Source organism: Colletotrichum aenigma (assembly GCF_013390185.1).
Source record: "Colletotrichum aenigma strain Cg56 chromosome Unknown KSG_Cg56_contig03, whole genome shotgun sequence".
NCBI classification, from domain to species: Eukaryota; Fungi; Ascomycota; class Sordariomycetes; order Glomerellales; family Glomerellaceae; genus Colletotrichum; species Colletotrichum aenigma.
The window spans coordinates 4,517,708-4,535,733 of NW_023500909.1; the positions used below are offsets into that span (position 1 = coordinate 4,517,708).

General features: G+C 54.5%; 6 protein-coding genes across 6 annotated transcripts; 4 read left to right on the forward strand and 2 right to left on the reverse strand.

The window, feature by feature from the left end:
• Positions 1-247: 247 nt before the first annotated feature.
• Positions 248-1,029, forward strand: CGCA056_v005177 (54S ribosomal protein L23; the record flags this gene model as incomplete). Its single annotated transcript, XM_037320430.1, has 2 exons — positions 248-333; positions 402-1,029. 2 exons carry the CDS (start codon positions 248-250, stop codon positions 1,027-1,029), a joined length of 714 nt encoding a protein of 237 aa, XP_037181956.1.
• A 200-nt stretch (positions 1,030-1,229) lies between these two features.
• On the reverse strand, positions 1,230-2,378 carry CGCA056_v005178 (Uncharacterized protein; the record flags this gene model as incomplete). Its single annotated transcript, XM_037320431.1, has 1 exon — positions 1,230-2,378. One exon carries the CDS (start codon positions 2,376-2,378, stop codon positions 1,230-1,232), a length of 1,149 nt encoding a protein of 382 aa, XP_037181950.1.
• Positions 2,379-3,400: 1,022 nt separating this feature from the next.
• Positions 3,401-4,578, forward strand: LEU5 (Mitochondrial carrier protein LEU5; the record flags this gene model as incomplete). Its single annotated transcript, XM_037320432.1, has 2 exons — positions 3,401-3,562; positions 3,637-4,578. The coding sequence occupies 2 exons, from the start codon at positions 3,401-3,403 to the stop codon at positions 4,576-4,578; spliced, it is 1,104 nt and encodes a 367-aa protein (XP_037181951.1).
• Positions 4,579-4,901: 323 nt separating this feature from the next.
• On the reverse strand, positions 4,902-5,958 carry CGCA056_v005180 (putative catechol O-methyltransferase 2; the record flags this gene model as incomplete). The annotated part of the gene is made up of 3 exons (XM_037320433.1): positions 4,902-4,946; positions 5,003-5,572; positions 5,710-5,958. The coding sequence occupies 3 exons, from the start codon at positions 5,956-5,958 to the stop codon at positions 4,902-4,904; spliced, it is 864 nt and encodes a 287-aa protein (XP_037181461.1).
• A 2,110-nt stretch (positions 5,959-8,068) lies between these two features.
• On the forward strand, positions 8,069-9,709 carry CGCA056_v005181 (Demethyl-4-deoxygadusol synthase; the record flags this gene model as incomplete). The annotated part of the gene is made up of 4 exons (XM_037320434.1): positions 8,069-8,401; positions 8,461-8,507; positions 8,562-9,002; positions 9,052-9,709. The coding sequence occupies 4 exons, from the start codon at positions 8,069-8,071 to the stop codon at positions 9,707-9,709; spliced, it is 1,479 nt and encodes a 492-aa protein (XP_037181460.1).
• Positions 9,710-15,595: 5,886 nt separating this feature from the next.
• Positions 15,596-17,060, forward strand: CGCA056_v005182 (Zinc transporter; the record flags this gene model as incomplete). The annotated part of the gene is made up of 4 exons (XM_037320435.1): positions 15,596-15,739; positions 15,829-16,436; positions 16,505-16,805; positions 16,875-17,060. 4 exons carry the CDS (start codon positions 15,596-15,598, stop codon positions 17,058-17,060), a joined length of 1,239 nt encoding a protein of 412 aa, XP_037181463.1.
• Between the last annotated feature and the right edge of the window lie 966 nt (positions 17,061-18,026).

Genomic DNA, 18,026 nt, shown 5'->3' on the forward strand with positions numbered 1-18,026 from the left:
CTTAGACTGATGTTCCGGCTGGAGCCCCGCATCCGGACACCGAATGGATCCATGTGGGTACAGCATCGGACCCGGACAATTCCCCCGCTCCACGTCCAGCGCCTTGAGACGGATCCACTATCTCTGGCGGACTTATGTAGACCCGCTTCAGCCAATCAGAAAGCAATTCAATCCTTGCTGTGAACTTTTTGGATTCTCGCGAGCCGCACACCAGAATCCAAGAGCACCGTAGGCCAGCAACGACACCATGCCTAGATCGTGGCGAGGACTGGTTAAAAAGGAGTTTAACCCCTTGTTTCCGGGCTTCAAGCTCGGAGAGAAGAAGGTCTACCTGTGAGAAGCACCGCCGTCACCGCACCCCAGCAGCGAGGAGAAACTGACCTTTTCACCACCCTACACAGGCCGAACCACACCATCACCTTCATCCGCAAAGACAGAGTCCCCCCCAACTGGGCCACTTTCCAGGTGCCCCTCACATTCACAAAGCTCGACATCCGCGACTACCTCTGGAACCTCTACAAAGTCCACACGACGGGGGTGCGCTCATGGGTGGAATCGAGCAGCGCGATCCGCAAGCCGCGCGGGGGATACTACCGCCCGCAGCCCAAGAAGTTCATGATGGTCCAGCTGGTGAAGCCCTTCGTGTGGCCCGACCCGCCTAAGAACCTCGAGCCCTGGAACAAGAAGCTGTGGCAGGCGCGTACGGACGCGGCGAACGAGCACTTCAAGAGCCAGGCCCACCTCCAGGCCGGTAACCTGCATTACCCCAGCGAACTAGCCATGACCAGCACGCCGCGGAAGCGGCTTGCGGAACAGGCAAAGGCGCTGCTGAACGGGGAGAAGCAGTGGGTTGAGCCGGGCAACTTGGACAGCAAGTGGGACAAGATCGCGGCGGTGGCGAAGAGGGAGAGAGAGGCGAAGCAGAACAAGTATGACACGGAGAACCCGGAGAAGCCGGCGAGGAGGGAAAAGAAGGCGAAGAGGTTCGCTGAGAAGGAGGCCGGTGAGAAGGAGGTAGAGAAACAATGAGCACAGAGAGCGGATGAATGAAGAGAAGATTGCCGATGACGAGTTGCACTGGATAGGCGAGGGGGCGTGATGTCGTCGCTGGGATGGCAGTGCGTGGTGGACCTCATGTACAAAACATCAGACAGCTCAAGGTGAACATGCGGTGATCGCCGCATGTGTGTACAACACAAAAAAAGGATGGCATGGAGATGTAGATCATGTCAATTAGTATCATCAAATTCGTTACTCTCTTCAGCCGTGTTTGATACAACCCAGTGATGGCCTTCTTGGAAGCGCAGGACCTCGTTGCCCCATGCCCACCAGCCTGCTGTCAGGTGACGTGCAAAGACCTCGAGGCCGCGGAATTCTTGGGGGAGCAGGTCTCCGAATAACGGGCGCAAGTTTGGTTTTCTCGAGTGGACGTCTGGCACAGCAGCGATTATCCGCTGGGGTATTTTGCGGCCTTCCCCGCTGCTGCGACGCCTGGCGATGATTAGTCTTTCCCACGGCTTCCTCCACGCGGACTCGGTGTCGAAGATGGGCTCCCCCTGCGAGGTGATCTTAACCCATGTCCATTCAGCAGCAACCTCCAGACCCCATCCGAACAGAACACCTTTGGGCGATGTGAGAAGGTCTACTAAGCTAGGCTTGTTAGTGACCCAGACGGCGACGAGGCCACCGTCTGCAAGGTGCCCGCCGACAGGAATCTGCTCGAGGAGCAACCGGGTCTCCTTGAGCCCGTATACCGTGGAATACCCTCCGGTCTTTCTCCTCGCGGACTTGTTCGGCCAAGGCGGATCCAGGACGATGAGGTCAAATAAAGGTGCCGTCGAGACGAAGTCATCTCGAGTATCCTCGATTGAGCCGCTGATGTGCGATGACCCTTCAGGAATGAAATGCGCCTCTGCCGCGGCTGCCGTCTCACGCGCGGCATGCTCCTGCAGGCCATCTTGATCGTCACCGCCGCTGGTTTTGGCGGTGATGCTGCTCTTGGTGGTGGTCACTCTTGGGAGACAAAACGGCGCGGCATGGTGCTCTTTTAGCGTGTCGAGAGCGCTCCTCACCGCCGCCTCGATCATGAGGTCTGCAAGTTGGCTCGCCGGCGTGCTCTGGTTGACGTGGGGGTTCCGCGGCTCCGGTAACGGATAGGGCTCGGCGACAGGGTCGAGAGACAGGAGCCGCCGTGGGCCCCCTCCTCCTCCTCCTCCTCCGGATGTTGTCTCGGCACTTTGGTCCGGGAGGTGCTGACTTTCCTCGATGGAGGCAGGGATGTCCACAAGGAACACTGTCTGGCTCTCATCGCGGAACAGGATGCACTTTGGCGATGTAGAGCTTGACCGGTCGGGTTTTGAAGGCGGACCAGAGACCATAATTTTATGTGAAGTCGGACTTTCTCTGGTCTTAATGCGATAGTGCCCTACTATGTGGCTATGACGGGCCGGAGGCGTGAATTGAGGCCCGGCGCAGTCCAAGTGCAATCGAACGGGACCTGGGGCTTGGCTGGGATGGCCGTGGGAAAAGATAGTACGGCGCAGTAGTGCCGAGGTCCTGCGTTGGCGCTGTTTCTCCTGGGAAGACAAGACGGGCGGTCTGGGGCCTATTTCCCTTGGGGAATAATCTTATTCCTGGTGGGAAAATTGTTGAAGACTACTGATCCCTAGCTGGCACGCCAAAGTCGTGTCCAACGTGTGTGATTCAGGTACACGCACGTGTAGACATCGTGAGCGTACAGCGTCTTTTCAGCACCGGTATCCGTACCTTGGCCAGAACAAAGCTGCTGGACGGAGTTAAAGATCCAGGCGCAGTGGTCTCGTGCTGCAAAGTAAAGTAACCGCGAAGTCGGCCACTCGCAACTGCCACCGCCTCTATCCGAAGGCGTGTCCAGTGTAAGGTACCTTACGCCCGCGACGACGCTCGGCAATCTTCGGCTCGTGGCCTTGACCCCTGTACTAGACTCAGCGGGCAGGACAGTCCGACAGTGCCTCTCCCACCAAAAAAGTGCCTCCCCCATTGGCAGCGCCGGTCCGCTTGAGCGCCCCGCGGGCCCCCCCCAGAGGGCGACTCTTCAATGAGAGGGAGCCTTTTAAAAATCTCGCCCGTATGACGTCCGCCCCGTCGCATTCCGGCTCCAGAACCCTTTTCCCTTCCATTTCCCATTGCAACTTCTCCACGATCACCGCCGCCCCACGATCCTTACCCTCCTCGCGTGCCACCTCGATTCTTTCCCTACTTGTGCTCTAATTTACTCCCCGACCTACACACACGCTCCAACACCGACACTCACGGAATGCTCCTGTAGCTACGATTGCCTTCACTACACACGGACGAGGGAACGAGAACCGCGGGTCGCGCTGGCCAGGGAATGCCGTCAGCGCTGATGGAACATGCCTCCATGTCGGAGGTAGCACCGAAGACGCAGCGATCAAAAGCCGACACGAGGAGTCCTCCCGTCTGCCCGACCGACAAAGATGACACGGTAGAACTGAGGAAACAGACCCGGACCTTCGACTATGTCTGGCGGTCCGGCGTCGCGGGAGGCTTGGCGGGTTGTGCTGTAAGTTGTTGGCTCCCTGGGTGACCACGATCTATCTGTACGGCGGCCATGTCTGACTTCACCGGGTCATGCAGGCAAAGACGGTCGTCGCGCCCCTCGACCGCGTAAAGATTCTCTTCCAGGCGAGCAACCCCCAGTTCGCAAAGTACACGGGGTCGTGGTTCGGTGTTGCGACGGCGATGAAGGACATCAAGTCCCACGAAGGTGTGTTAGGGTTGTTTAGGGGACACTCTGCAACGCTGCTTCGAATCTTTCCCTACGCCGGCATCAAATTCCTCGCGTACGAACAAATACGATCCATCATCATCCGGAACAAAGACCAAGAGACCCCATGGCGCCGCCTCCTGAGCGGTTCCATGGCCGGCGTCACCTCTGTATTCTTCACATACCCTTTGGAGGTCATCCGCGTGCGCTTGGCCTTCGAGACGAAACACGGCGGGTCTTCACTAACCGCCATCTGCCGGCGCATCTACAACGAGCGTTTCGTGCGGACCACCGCGAAGCCGACCGGCACCGTGGCCGACGCGGTCGCTGCGCCTATCGCCGCAATTGCACCGCGCTCGGGCTTGGCCAACTTCTATAGAGGCTTCTCGCCGACGCTGCTGGGCATGCTGCCGTACGCTGGCATGTCCTTCCTCACACACGATACTGTAGGCGATATCCTCCGACTCCCGAGCTTCGCCAAGTACACGACACTCCCCCAGCCGAAGAATGCACCCGAGGGCAAGGCAGCCCCGCTCCGCTCTTGGGCCGAGCTGCTCGCCGGTGGTGTCGCTGGTCTGGTATCGCAGACCACATCGTACCCACTCGAGGTCATCCGCAGGCGCATGCAAGTTGGCGGTGCCGTTGGGGACGGTCACCGGCTTCGCATCAGCGAAACGGCCGCGATGATCTTTAGGGAGAGGGGAGTGCCAGGCTTCTTTGTGGGCTTGACGATTGGTTACGTGAAGGTGTTCCCCTTGGCAGCCGTGAGCTTCTACACTTACGAACGCGCCAAGACCTGGTTGGGAATTTAAACTGTCTGCTTGTGACAAGAGAAAGAGAGATGGATGGCTGTTTATGAGTACGGCGTTATTGGGATACAGCCGGGGCAGAAGCATTGCTGGGTTTTATGAAACAAACAGGCGGTTGAGAGGAGAAGCCCTGAACCGCCGGAGTATGAGGGCGCCCTAGATTGGAGGCTAACTGCACATGACATTGTCCAATAAACAGTTTTGTATGTTGCGTCACATGTTACGCTCGAAATTGCAGCACATTCTGATTTGTGCGGCTGAGCGACAGGGTGGGCGATTTGGCTCGATTTCATTATATTTTTCTTTGTCACATCATCACACCGCTCCTACTCAGCTTCCTCGCTGATACATCTTGTGATCTCAACACCGTCCTAGATCTTGTCAGAAGCTGCATATGACTTGCTTCGCAGCGGTGGGAGAAACTCACGGGCACACCAGTCGGCTCGAAGCTGTTGATCAGCCGGCTCTCATACTTGAGATGCGGGTTTCCAACCCTCGTCAAGTCTAACCTCTCCTCGCCCTCGCGCTTAAGATACTGCTTCGCGGTCCGGTCGTCAAAGAAGCCGCTCTCCTTGCGCGCCTTGGCAACATCTTTGGCGGCGGCGCGCTTCTCCGCGACCGAGCTCCGCACGTACTCCAAATACGGCGGGTTGCCGGGCTTGATGACGTTGTCGGCCGCGAGGACGGACCCGGGCGCGACGATGCCGAGCTGCTCGCACAGCTTGAGGTCGGTCGTGTAGGCGGGCTTGTAGTGGTCCAGGAACATGAGGTCGATCCTGGGGAGGTCGCCGGCGGCGTGCAGGCGCTGGATGGAGGCGTCGCTGGGCCCGACGACGACCTTGACGATGTCGGAGAGGCCGGCGAGGTCGACGAGGGACATGATGACGGCGGCGAACTCGGGGTTGCGCTCGAGGGAGTAGTAGCGCTGGCCGCCCGCCTTGCGGACCGCCGCGCCGAAGAGGATGCAGGAGTAGCCGACGTACCCGCCCAGCTCGACCTGATCATGGTTAGATGAAAGTCAAAAATCGCGGAAGCCTTCCCTAGGGAAAGATCGGATGATCTGCGGCCATCTCGTGTGCAACTCAAAAAAAGCTGGGTTTGACAGGGGCATTTTGGGGGGTGGGGGTATTGTACCATAACCTTGGGCTTGACTTCAGCAATCAGATCCGTCACGATCTTGCCCTTGTCCTCGCCGACGTTCATGAGGTACTTCTTCTTGCGACCGAAACCATCAATGGCGGCCAGCACACGCTCGGGCGAGCCGCGGATCTCGTCAATGTCTGGCTGGGCGTAGACAAAGTGCAGCAGCTCGATTTCGCGGCCATCGTCGAAGAAGACCTCCTCCTGCACCGCGTAGGCTTTGGTTTCGTCAAAGTGAGGCATCTTGTGTGTCTCTGTTGGAGTCTGTCTGGGGGTTTATGATGCAAGTCAAACTAGAAAAATGACCAAGAAAGAAAAAAAGGAAGGGAGATTTAGGAGTGCGAAGCAGTCTGTGGCAGCGACATGGACGATTATTATCACGATTCAACGAGACGGATTAGCACTGATACACCCATTGCAGAATCTCCGAAGCAGCTCGCGCCAGCATGCCGAGTACGTCCGGAAACGCAGCTCTCGGCGACCTTTACCCCAACATCGTCCACCCGCGGGCTGTGGAGCTGCCCCTCAATGCACTTTGCAAGGCATAATTCCCGGGGGGTGGGCGATGGGCAAGAGCAAAGCTTCCCAGCGGGAGCAAGCAGTGAGGGGGTACTTGTGTTAAGCACGACAGGGCCGAGGAGGACAAGGTACCGCAGCATAAAATGATGACCTCCAGCTCCCGTCTTGATCACCTTACCTCACATGCCTATGGCGGGGTAAAATAGGGACCCGTTCATGTCACCTGCTTTCGCGATCAGGGAGCGGGAGCGGGATGGTGGGGCTAAGTCCAAGGGGGGCTGGAGCCTGGGCAACTTCGAGTCCATGACACGCACAACACCTCATCAGACCGCGTCTTCGATGTAATTGAGTTTCACCGCCAGCTACCTCGGTGAGCTGGACCTGCGCCCTATTGCGGGGAAATCAGGAAGAAGCAAGCAGACGAGAAGAAGAAAAAATAGCTCAAAAGCATTCGGGCAGGCAAGGTACGGAGTACATACTTCTGGTCAACGACGTGGGCTGACGGAAGAAAAACGCAAACGCCGCTGGTCCAAGACGATTAATTGCATTCATCCGATCGATGCAACGCATACCCGCAAAGGCTAACTGGCCAACAATGTTCCGACCGAAACATCGGCCCAGAAAACAGAAAAATATCAGGAAACCCCTCCTAGCATCTCTCTCCCCGGGCCAACCAGAGACCTCCAAGATCCAGATGCGGCTCACCGGATCATTGTCTCCCCCCGATCTGTCTCCCGTTCATCCTACCCCACGTGCGATATCCAGATTCCACGATTCGTGTCGATCAACGCTAGACAATGGCCCTTTTCCTTGTTCAAGAGAGACCGGGAAACTGAAAAGAGGCTGGCGCGGCCTGCCAACTGCCATCTATGATGGAATGGACTTTTCGCTGTTGTGAAACATGGGATTTCCTGATTGCCTCTCTTCACCCCTGCTCTTTCGCCTCCATACCGGACGGAAACCCCTCCGAACCCCTACACGCCATCCAAAGCGCTTCCACGCATTGGTTCACACCGACGGCAACCGCCCGTGGCATGCGGAGCTAGGGCTAGAACGGCGCGCCGCCTGTGCAAGCTCTCGTTCTTGGACGTCTTCAGCCAGGGTCTATGGAGCCATCTGCAACATCATGAGCATCATGACTCTCGTTGTAACACGACATGCCGAGAGAAAGAGCTGCCAGACGTGAATTGGACTTGGTCGAGTATCCACGACTGAGTTTTGTGACCAAACCACTACGGGCAAGACGGGTCGAGTGTACTTGTCACCGTTTTCTATGCCGACCCTACGGCTGCTCGCACCACTAGCTCATGCTGTAACTGCAGCTACGACTGCATCTAGGCAAGGGAACGAGATAGACTTGGCAGATTCAGCTGGGCGGGACAAGCCGCGCACTCGAAGCTCTGGTCTGCCTCTTGCTGCTCTTTGCCAGTCGTGTCGTTTTCGTCTGGGATGGGATTCCGCGCAACTGGATGCTCTCTGTTACGAAAAGAAGTCGGTCAAGCTTGTGGGGGTCCCTGAATGAGCGTTGGAGGCGCAAGTGATGATGTCGACAATGACCGATCACTTGCATGCGCTGCTTTGCCAATGGAACCGTCAGACGGGAGCATGCTTGTCGGCTGCAGAGGTCTAGGTTCAGGTTCAGGAGAATACAGATTTATTCAAAAGGCGGCCGTGGGAGCACATGTCAAACAACCTTCTCATCCTCACTCTCTCATCATTCAACATCACCTCTGCAGGCCTGACGTTCTTGACACCCTCCCATTGCACATCCTTTTTCACCCGGATTCCTAGTGTGCTCCTCGAGTTACACCCACACTTTCAAACATTACACAAGATGGCCTCCGACATGAAGGCAACGGTCGAGCCGACCAAGCAGGGCTTCTCCGTCTGCGGCTACGAGAAGATCGAGTACGACTTCGAGTTCCTCGATGGCGTCTTCCAGAAGCAGAACCGCCAGCTCGCCGACTGCTACTCCCGCTGGAAGCGTTGCTTGGCCGTCATGGACCTCAACATCTTCAATCTATACGGCAAGGAGATGCAGGAGTACTTTGACCACTACAGCATTGAGCTCAAGATCCACAAGACCATGATTGGCGAGAAGGCCAAGTCCATGGAGACGCTGCTGAGCATCGTCGATTCCATGACCGAGTTTGGAGTTTTCCGCAAGGTTCGTTCACGCAGCCATGCTATTGAAGCTTGGGAACGTCGGCTAACACACTAATCCAGGAACCCGTTCTCGTTGTCGGAGGTGGTCTCGTCACTGACGTCGCCGGGTAAGCTCCAATCCCCCCCTCATCCCACACACCCCCTTTCTGACACCCCACAAGCTTTGCATGCGCCTCTTACCGCCGCAACACGCCATACATCCGCATCCCCACCACCGTCATTGGTCTCATCGATGCCTCCGTCTCCATTAAGGTTGCTGTGAACTACGGCAATTACAAGAACCGTCTGGGAGCGTACCACGCGCCCTCCCGCACCTTCCTCGACTTCACGTTCCTGCGCACACTGCCCACTGCCCAAATCCGCAATGGCTTTGCTGAGCTGATCAAGATCTCCACCTGCGCACACCTCGAGACATTTGATCTCTTGGACCGCTTCTGCGAGGAGTTGATCGGCACAGGCTTCGGCCGTTGCGATGGCAGCAGCAGCGAGGTCCGCGATGCCGCGGACAGGATCAACCGTAACGGTATCCACGAGATGTTGAAGCTTGAGACACCCAACCTGCACGAGATCATGCTTGACCGTGTCATTGCCTACGGACACACGTAAGTTTCTCTCCTGCAGCCACCCGTGAACGCCATTGACACCTTGCAGATGGTCCCCTCTTCACGAGCTCGTCCCTGACGTGCCCCTCCGCCACGGCCACGCCATCTCCATCGACATGGCTTACTCCGCAACACTCGCCCACGTCCTCGGCAAGCTCTCCTCCGCAGAGCACCGCCGCCTCCTCAACCTCTTCTCCCGCGCCGGTCTGTCGATGGATCACCCGCAGTTCGATGAGGCCATCCTCGACAAGGGCACCACCGCCATCCTCAAGACCCGTGACGGCAAGCTGCGCGCCGCCATCCCTTCACCCATCGGCCAGTGTGAGTTCCTCAACGACATTTCGTACGAGGACATGTGCGCCGCGCTCAAGGTGCACAAGGAGCTTATGAAGGAGTACCCCCGCGAGGGCGCCGGTCTCGAGGCATTTGTTGATGCCAGCGACACCGGGTACACGCTCAACGGATGCTGTGAAGAGGTCGAGTCAAGGGAGTTTATGGATGGTGTCGAGGAGACTGTCATCAACGATGATACCATTTCTGAGGAAGGTTCATCCACTGCTGCGTCATCTTCTCCAGGAGAGTATGCTTTGTCAAATGGCAAGAATTTGGGCCCCAAGAGTGCCACGCAGGTGGCTTCCAGCTCAGAGGTTGCGGAGAAGCTGAAGGGGGTGGTTGGCGTTGAGGCGGTTTCTACCAACACCGCATAAAAGCGTCCTTTTGTCTGTAGGGAATTTTGATATAGGGTTTAACAGTAGAATCGAGTAAAACTCGACAAAAAAAAAGTTCATGCCACCTTCACCCCCTTGGCTGTGAGCCAGTCTCGTGATCGTGAGAATGTATTAGTCCTAGTAGATAAATAACAAGATTTCTTCCCTGTGTCATTCTCCACCAAAGCAACAAAATATTGTTGGAAGTAGCTGATGATAAATGTCCTCCAGCCTAGTTGAGACTGTTCTCGCTCAATGGTTGAGGGGCATTCCACATTAACAGCTGCCAACGGGAACTGAATACCCTTCGTCACCGTCCCTTTTCCCAGCTTATTCGTGCGAATGCCACCATTCATACTGCTGGCGACAACACGTTACCAATTTTCAAACCTCCCATGTCATCTGGGCCGTTCACCGGTAAACGTCTTGTCGAGGCTGATGAACGAAGACAAGCAATAAAGGCATTAGGCACATTGTGCTGTGCTGAGTGAATTACTCCCAACCAGTTGCATATTTATATGCGCAATATGCCTCCATATGATCCCGTGCGATTTATTCTAGCTCGTTTCTGTGGTGTCGAGGACCGCCATAGTTGTCGTTGGTGTGGAACGCGATGAGGACACACCGGTCTCCATTGAACCCCTGCGTAACTGGTATAAATTGTCAATCAAGTGAGGTGATACAGCTTCCTTTGCTAACAACAAAATTCTCGGAATATGTGCCTTGGATTGAAAATGGTCAGTGTTCTTGACTTGTACTTACAGACGGGCTGGCTGGACCGCAATTTCGCAGTTTTCCCAGCGTGGCATGTCGATCTGTTGAATACGCTAGAATACACCCACGAAGAGAGAGAAGGAAGATGTCTAACCGCGTCTTCAGTTTTTCGGTTCATTAGTGCGCGCGGTCCGCGCGCATGTTGCCATGAAGGGTCTAGGTATGCTCACCATAAGTGTTGAGACAAGTCGGCTATGTAGGCCATTCGTTGGTGCTTCACTATGATCACAGCAAGATGAAGGCTATTTAAACATAACCACGTGGATCTGGGGGCCGTAATTGATGTGACTGTCAGTTTGCATCAGGGCCGAGATTCCTTTTGGTTTACAAACCAACTCGTTTGGACTGCATCTGCAACAACCTTCCGCTTTGAAAAGCCGATTTCGATCAGCTAATCTTCTAGACCGCGCGCAGTTGTCTTTTGTCATCTCAGCCTCCTAGCCGTCATACCGTCCACCGGGCTCAACGGCCTGCATGTGGAATTGTTGGCGAAGCTAGAATTCGAGACACGAGAGTGGCCTTAAAGAGAGATCTCTAGGCGGTTTACCGTTTACGAGGCGAGGGAAGCAAAACAAGATTGGATCTTCGCGAGGTAGTTTCCGGTGATGTTGAGTACCAAGTACCGGCGTGGCATTCTCGGTTGAGTCGAGTGAGATCAAGGCATTTGATAGTTCGGAATCCAGAGACCGGCAGATTATCTCAGAGCTATATAAGGCGAATACCCAAGAACTAGTACTAGGAAGTGAAGAAAGCCGACGACAGAATAATCGTTCCATAATACGTTGAATGCAGACAAGACTTCTGTATACTGAGGAAGACTCCTCGTGCATTGATATTGGATGGGCGCTGTTGTATTTCTTTGTTGGTTCTAGAAATCTCGAGGTACACCTTATTAACTATTGGCGACTTGTTTAATCCAGCCGAACTTCTCCGCTTGACGCTTAACACGCTTAGGCTTCAGCCTTTCAATGCGCATACGTGGGTGTGCTTGTCTTGAATATGTAGTCACATCAAGATATTGGGACTGACATCATTCACAGGGCGTCTGAACCTGTAGACCTGACGCAAGGCACTTCGAAAGCACCCGATGTCGTCCCTTCTCGGTGGTTTACTGAAATGATGCGTAGTATACAAGCTGCAGAGACAGACATAGCGCTTGGAATATAAACGGATGCCTTTATCGAGCTCGCATCATACTCAGAATTGGCTAAGCTGTCACGCAATGCAGTGCCCGAAGGTTGAATAATCGAACAACCCTCATACCACTATCTTGGTGTTTTCGGGGAACGTTGTCACTAGATATCTGGCATTAAAATATTTCTAGATGTTCCATTCCTGACTACACGTTGTAGCTTATCGATACCAGCCCGCGGTGTTTGCGAAAGTAGCATCCAGCTCCTGAGCCTCTTGCAATAGCCCGCGACCAAGCTGCCGTAGTGGATATTCGACGAAAACAACATCTCCTCGATCTGCAAATAAATAAAGAAAATGGATTCTCAATGGATTGAAATATAAGTAGTCGTCGGCGATTGGTTGCGATCGTTTGATTATGAAAATCGCTCCAAGTTATGGTCTTCCCTTGGATCGGCCGAGTCAAGTTTTCATGCAGCAAAAGATGAGTCCGGTCTCTAGACTGTTTACTTGGAATCCCTGGCAGCATCAGTATCTTGAATAAACAAGAAGTAGGGGAAACGGAGAAAGACAGAGAAGTATAAACTAGAATGCGAACTCTGGATGGATGGTGGCATCTTCAACGTTGTGAGTCTCAGCACATTTGCGGAGGAGGCGAGGTAGATGGAGACAACCGCCACACATAACAAAAGTAATTGTTGTGGTAAACAGCTTTCTATCCTGCAACAGACGTCAATATATACCTCAGTATCTGTAATGAATGCACACATATTTTGCGAAACTGGTCCGATTTATGGTTATGGCTAGCGAACAGGGGGATGCAGGCAGTGATATGCTGGTGAACTTGACCAAACTATCTATTCACTGTTGATCTACTTATCAAGAGCTCTCGTAGAGTTTTAATGAGTCTCAAATTCGTTATCAAGGAGACAGGACGTTAGACACACATGCGTGGGAGGCAGACAACTTGGGAGTTGGCAGTGATTGCGTTGACCCGGAGGCCGGATGAGATTGATGTAAGAGTTCAAGTGCGCCCATGAGTGGCTTACTCACTCTTGAAATCGTCTCTCTTCATTTCGAGGCCTCGCTTTCGATGGATTCATAAGAATACTCAGATCAGTAGTAACCCGTAATTGAATGCTATTAAGTATCAACTACAACAACAGCCAAGAGCTTTCAACAGAGCTTATAGTCCGCTAAAGTAAAACGGCTATTAGAAACAACAGAACCATTGCTTTTGCTGTTTAAAGCTATGAGTTGAAGAATATTTGTGTGAGTTTATACTGTGCCATCTGCGCCCGCGACACGCTCGCCGTTCGCAATACCAGAAAGGTTGACGGACCCCCTCGCATAGGGCATTTATATACCATGCGGATATCATCTTCTTTTCTGAATAAACAGAATGAAGCTAGTAGTGCCCAGCCACTTTAAACTATCCCATCAGATGACGATCTGACAGGATGGCTCATATGGGACGACTCAATAAACCAGGATGCTGGTGTGTAGGAATTGTTGTCCACACCTCCCGATTAAACGCAATGAAATGCAGTGAATACTAGAACGGCAATGGATAGTAGAGACGGTCTTACGAATATCACGAAGTTACCCTCGGAAAAATCTAAAGGTCTGAGGGCGACCACAAATGCGGATGAGTACATTGTTGCAAGCTGCGCATGGGGAACGGCCACTCATCGCAGTACTGCAAGTGGTACAGCCTGCAGATCTTCTCAACCTAAGAGCGATCTCATATTTTATAACCCGCATGGCCCCTTAGTAGCTTATCTTCTACAATCCATTCCCAATCAACTTCATGATCTCGGTTTTGCGTCGTTACCTGCAGTGTCCCATTTTCACCCGCCCCCGATTTACACAAATCTTTTGCGGAGGACATCTTGCGAAACGAGGCACCTACTATGAATAAAGACGCTTGACTCATTCGTAGCTCTCTCTCAGGCAAAACGATCGCAAAAATCCACGCGAGAGAAACCCTCGTGAAGTAATCAATCGTGCAGTCTCCATACTTAACGAGGATATGTCAGGTACGCGTCTCAAAGCACCGCGTCAACGATGGGGCAAATATGCTGGCCTCTTCATTCATCTCCATAGTCTGAAGAGTATTCTAGGTTCACATATTCAGCCGAGACGATATAAGCCATCGTCGCGTTGACAACGATAGATGAGCATTGAGTTTGTAGTCGACGTGGATTTCTGAGATTATGAAGATCCCACATCACTACAACTAGCAAAGCCGCCATCGTTTGCGTTACAAACACACATTTGTGACTGCCCACCCCCCGATAAGCAGCCGATAGCTCGAGGTCAACCAACGGAAACCAAGTCGGCGATGACAAGACTGATCCCCTTGGATGAGCTGGAATGGACAACCAGACACGAAGCAATGGTACCTTATAAACCGAAACGAAGAGCAAACTTCAAAGAGGCCAGCAAACGTCCCCCATGAAGAACCGTGTTTCAAGCGCGAATGGAATGGGAGTATCTACGCAATCATGTCATGCACCACCTGGCAGATGCCCTTGCTGCAGGCTGTAGTAATAATAGCTACTTCCCTCCAATGACAGTGCATTCTCCTGGCTGGTTATTCCCATAAATAAACACCAAACAGTGCTGACTAGGGATCGGATGGGTCGACATCACGGTGAAAGACTATTGCTTCTCACCGGCTTATGCTCTGAATCGTTCCTAGGATGCCTGGGGCGATAGGTAATACAGCCCGCTCATTTGTTGCCCTATTGAAAGAACGCTTGCACCGTCAAGAATGCTGGTTTTATACTGACGACTTACGGCCACGATGTTGCATCAAGCTTGTCTCAGCTGGCTGACCTCGGTGAAGGCTCGAAATTCAACATAAGCAACACATTACGAACTTCTGAACCAACCACATCACAAGACCATTCGGTCATGTTTACCAGCATAAGCCAATGGCCGTATGCTCTCCCAGGAAAATATCGTGACATCCCACCACAGAGCTAAATGTCACCCAAGCACCCCCATTGGCCTCTCCCTTCCCTAACCCCACGCAAGCTTCAAAACAAGCCCCATTGAATCCCGATCCCGCACAAGCTCTTCAAACAAAAAGCTACGTCAGTCGCCGGCCCCCAAACATGCAATAGAACTTTTCGACATTTGAAAATAGAAGGAGGAACAAAAAAAAACGGGCAGACGCGCAACCTGCTCGCTCCCACATCCCGAGATGCAACCTGGATGGGTGATCCGACCTCCAAGCAGTCCATGCACCCAAATACGTCGCCTGCCATTGGCCAATCCCGCACCAAGCAGCCCCCTAACGGAACGCGCATGCCCTTCCGGGTCCTCTTCGAACTGGGATTCTTAGCCCCGGAACCAGACAGTCGCTGCTTCGAAAATGGAAGCTGGTGTGAATAAATAGAGGTGCGCGCCGTCCCTTTCTCTCATGGCCCCTTTCCTTGGTCAGTCCGATGTTTTTGCATCTCTCTACGTCTCGTGCGTCAAGACATGTCCGTCTGAACATGACGGCTGTCCCCGTTGGGATTCCAGTCCACTGCAGATGGCCGTGCTGGAAACTCAAAAAACGCAGCATCAGACGCAGGACCTGCTATCCGTCCACCGAAAACGGCCTAGCGGCTTTTTCACTTGCCACTGTCCAGTGCTGCTGCTCACTCCCATCTCGCTGAGGTGAGCCTGGAGTGCTCCTGCTCCGGTCGGCGGTGTCGGCGTCAGCGTTCCCCGACCGATGGTCGGAATTACCTTTCGGCCCAGGGAGGTACACAAGGGGGCCGAATCAATTGGGGGAGCTGGAAAATGGGGGGCAAATGCGATCTCAACAAGTGTTAGGATCCAAATACGAAAGGGACGGGAAATTGCAACAGCTCGTCCGATTTCCCGCGTGCGACAAAACGCAAAAAAAAAAAAAAAAAAAAAAAGCTGCCTTTTGCCCTTCGTGCCAATTGACACGGCAAAATAAGCTTATCGAACATCGAAATCATGGCTCGGTTTTCCAAGCCCGTCTTCTGGGCTTTGTTCCTGCTCGTGCAGCTGAGCATCGCGTCCTCGGTTGCGGAGAAGCTCGCGTCGGCGAGCAAGCCCATCGCAGACTTGAGCCTCGAGGCGCTCGACGAGCAGCTGCAGGTAAGCGCACGGCCGGGCAGACTCGCGATGAGTTCGGATTAGATGCTGCTAGGAGGTTGTGCAAGACTGGCTGACCATCAACGCCGCAGCAATGCTCCGTCGTGCAGAGCCTCACGGCCGATAAGCTGGCCAAGATGAGCGACTCCCCATCCCTCCTGTCCCGCGCCTTCGGCGTGCTCTTCCCGGGCACCCCCGCCGTCAACGCCATCCTCGCGACGCTGTACATCTCGGGCCCGCCCAACTTCCTCCTGGCCCTGTGCCCGCCGAACATCGACCCGTCCTCGCTGTCCGTCATGGTCGCCTTCGCCGTCGGCGGCCTGATGGGCGACACCCTGTTCCACCTGCTGCCCGAGATCTTCCTCGGCGAGGACGAGCCCGACCGCGCGCGCCTCGTGCTCGTCGAGCCGAACAGGAACTTGCTCCTGGGCGTCGCGATCCTCGTCGGCTTCATGACGTTCGTGGCCATGGATAAGGGTCTGAGAATCGCGACGGGCGGCGAGGGCCACTCGCACGACCACGGCCACGCGCACTCGCACGCCGAGGCCAAGGCCGAGGGCGTGTCGTCGGCTGTGGAGCAGGCGGGGGAGCTCAAGTCGCGGAAGAAGAAGGCCGACGAAGGCTCCAACGGCGCTGTGGAGAAGACGACGGAGAAGGAGATCAACCCCAGCGTGAGGCTCGGAGGCTACCTCAACTTGATGTGCGCCCTATCCCTGCGAGCTTTCCGCAGCTCGTGCTCTTTGTGAATGCAGGCTAACATCGACGTAGCGCTGACTTTACGCACAACATCACCGACGGCCTCGCCATGTCAGCCAGCTTCTACGCGTCCCCGACCATCGGCGCGACGACGACGGTCGCCGTCTTCTTCCACGAGATCCCGCACGAGGTCGGCGACTTTGCGCTGCTGGTGCAGTCCGGCTTCAGCAAGCGGGCGGCCATGGGCGCGCAGTTCGTCACGGCGCTCGGCGCCCTGCTCGGCACGCTGATTGGCATTGCCGTCCAGGAGCTCGGCGGTGGCTCCGGCGAGGACGCCATGGCGCGTAACGCAGGGCTCTGGGGAACTAGCTTGGTGAGTTGCCCGCAGCTGCAGCAGCTAACGTGTGAGATGTGTGGTTGCTGACGAGAGATCCCCGAACAGACCTGGGGCGACATGCTTCTTCCTTTCACCGCTGGCACGTTCTTGTATGTGGGTACCGTTGCCGTCATCCCGGAACTGCTGGAGACGGGCCCGAACAAGATGGTTGAGCTGCGCAAGACTTTGACGCAGTTTGCGGCCATTGCTGTTGGCGCTGGCATCATGCTTTACATTTCGTGGCACGACTAAGAGGCCGGCTCACGGCTCTGTTGCTACCGCATTTAGACATGCACACAGACTGGGATTTGTGCTTCGGGAACCAGACAAAATACAGTAGAGGCTTAGAAGGCGTAATACACTCCCGTTTGGATACAAAGCCCGGTTGTTCGAAAACTACAGGTGGAGCTGGATGCAGCTTATTGAACGGCGCTCCCCGCAAGCCAGAGTCAGCAGGACGGTTCCGTGCTCCAGCTGGTTTGCGCGACGTGGCGGCAATGGTTCATTCAGACCTGTGACGACCTGGGATCCGGGTCGTAGGGCTTACCGCTTCTGGCTGAAGGGCGGGCGCAGGATGTGGCTTGCTTTGATGTCTGGTCCGGGGAAGTAGACAATGTGGAGGAACATTGGCGACTCTGCTAGTTGGAGAATGAGCCCAAAATGCCACCATGGAAGAACTCTGTTTGACCGGCAGTGTAAGTTGTCGTGTGCAGTCACCGTTTCAATGGCCCTGTTTCGAGAACGGCTTGTGATCTGACCCGACGGTGGTTGGTTGACTTTAGCAACCTATGATGCCATGTCCTTGTGTAAGTAGCAAGAGTCCGGGGTGGAGCACGCAATGAGCATATATGTAAGCCAAGTTTGGCGCAATCCAGACACCGAGTTTGTGTTGGCTTCGGTGTGAGGAATATGAATCCCGTAGGGCGCAACTATGCATTGGTTTTTCATACATGGGCCTGGTAAGCTGTTGAATGGCTTTGGGTTTTGCAGTCAACCAAACGGCTGCGTCTGTCTCTGAGGGTGAAGTGCCCGTCGCTCTGGATGGCCGTTGCTAGCTAGTGTGATCAATGCGACGACAAGAGGCGTATCGCAGGGCGCAGTGTACACAAGGGCGCGGGCGTCAAGAAGAGGTTTAGCGCTTCACTCTGTCCTTGTGTGACAACATCTCGTGGTCCGGGAATGACCTGGGAGTGGTGGCTTGCATCCGATCGATCTCCC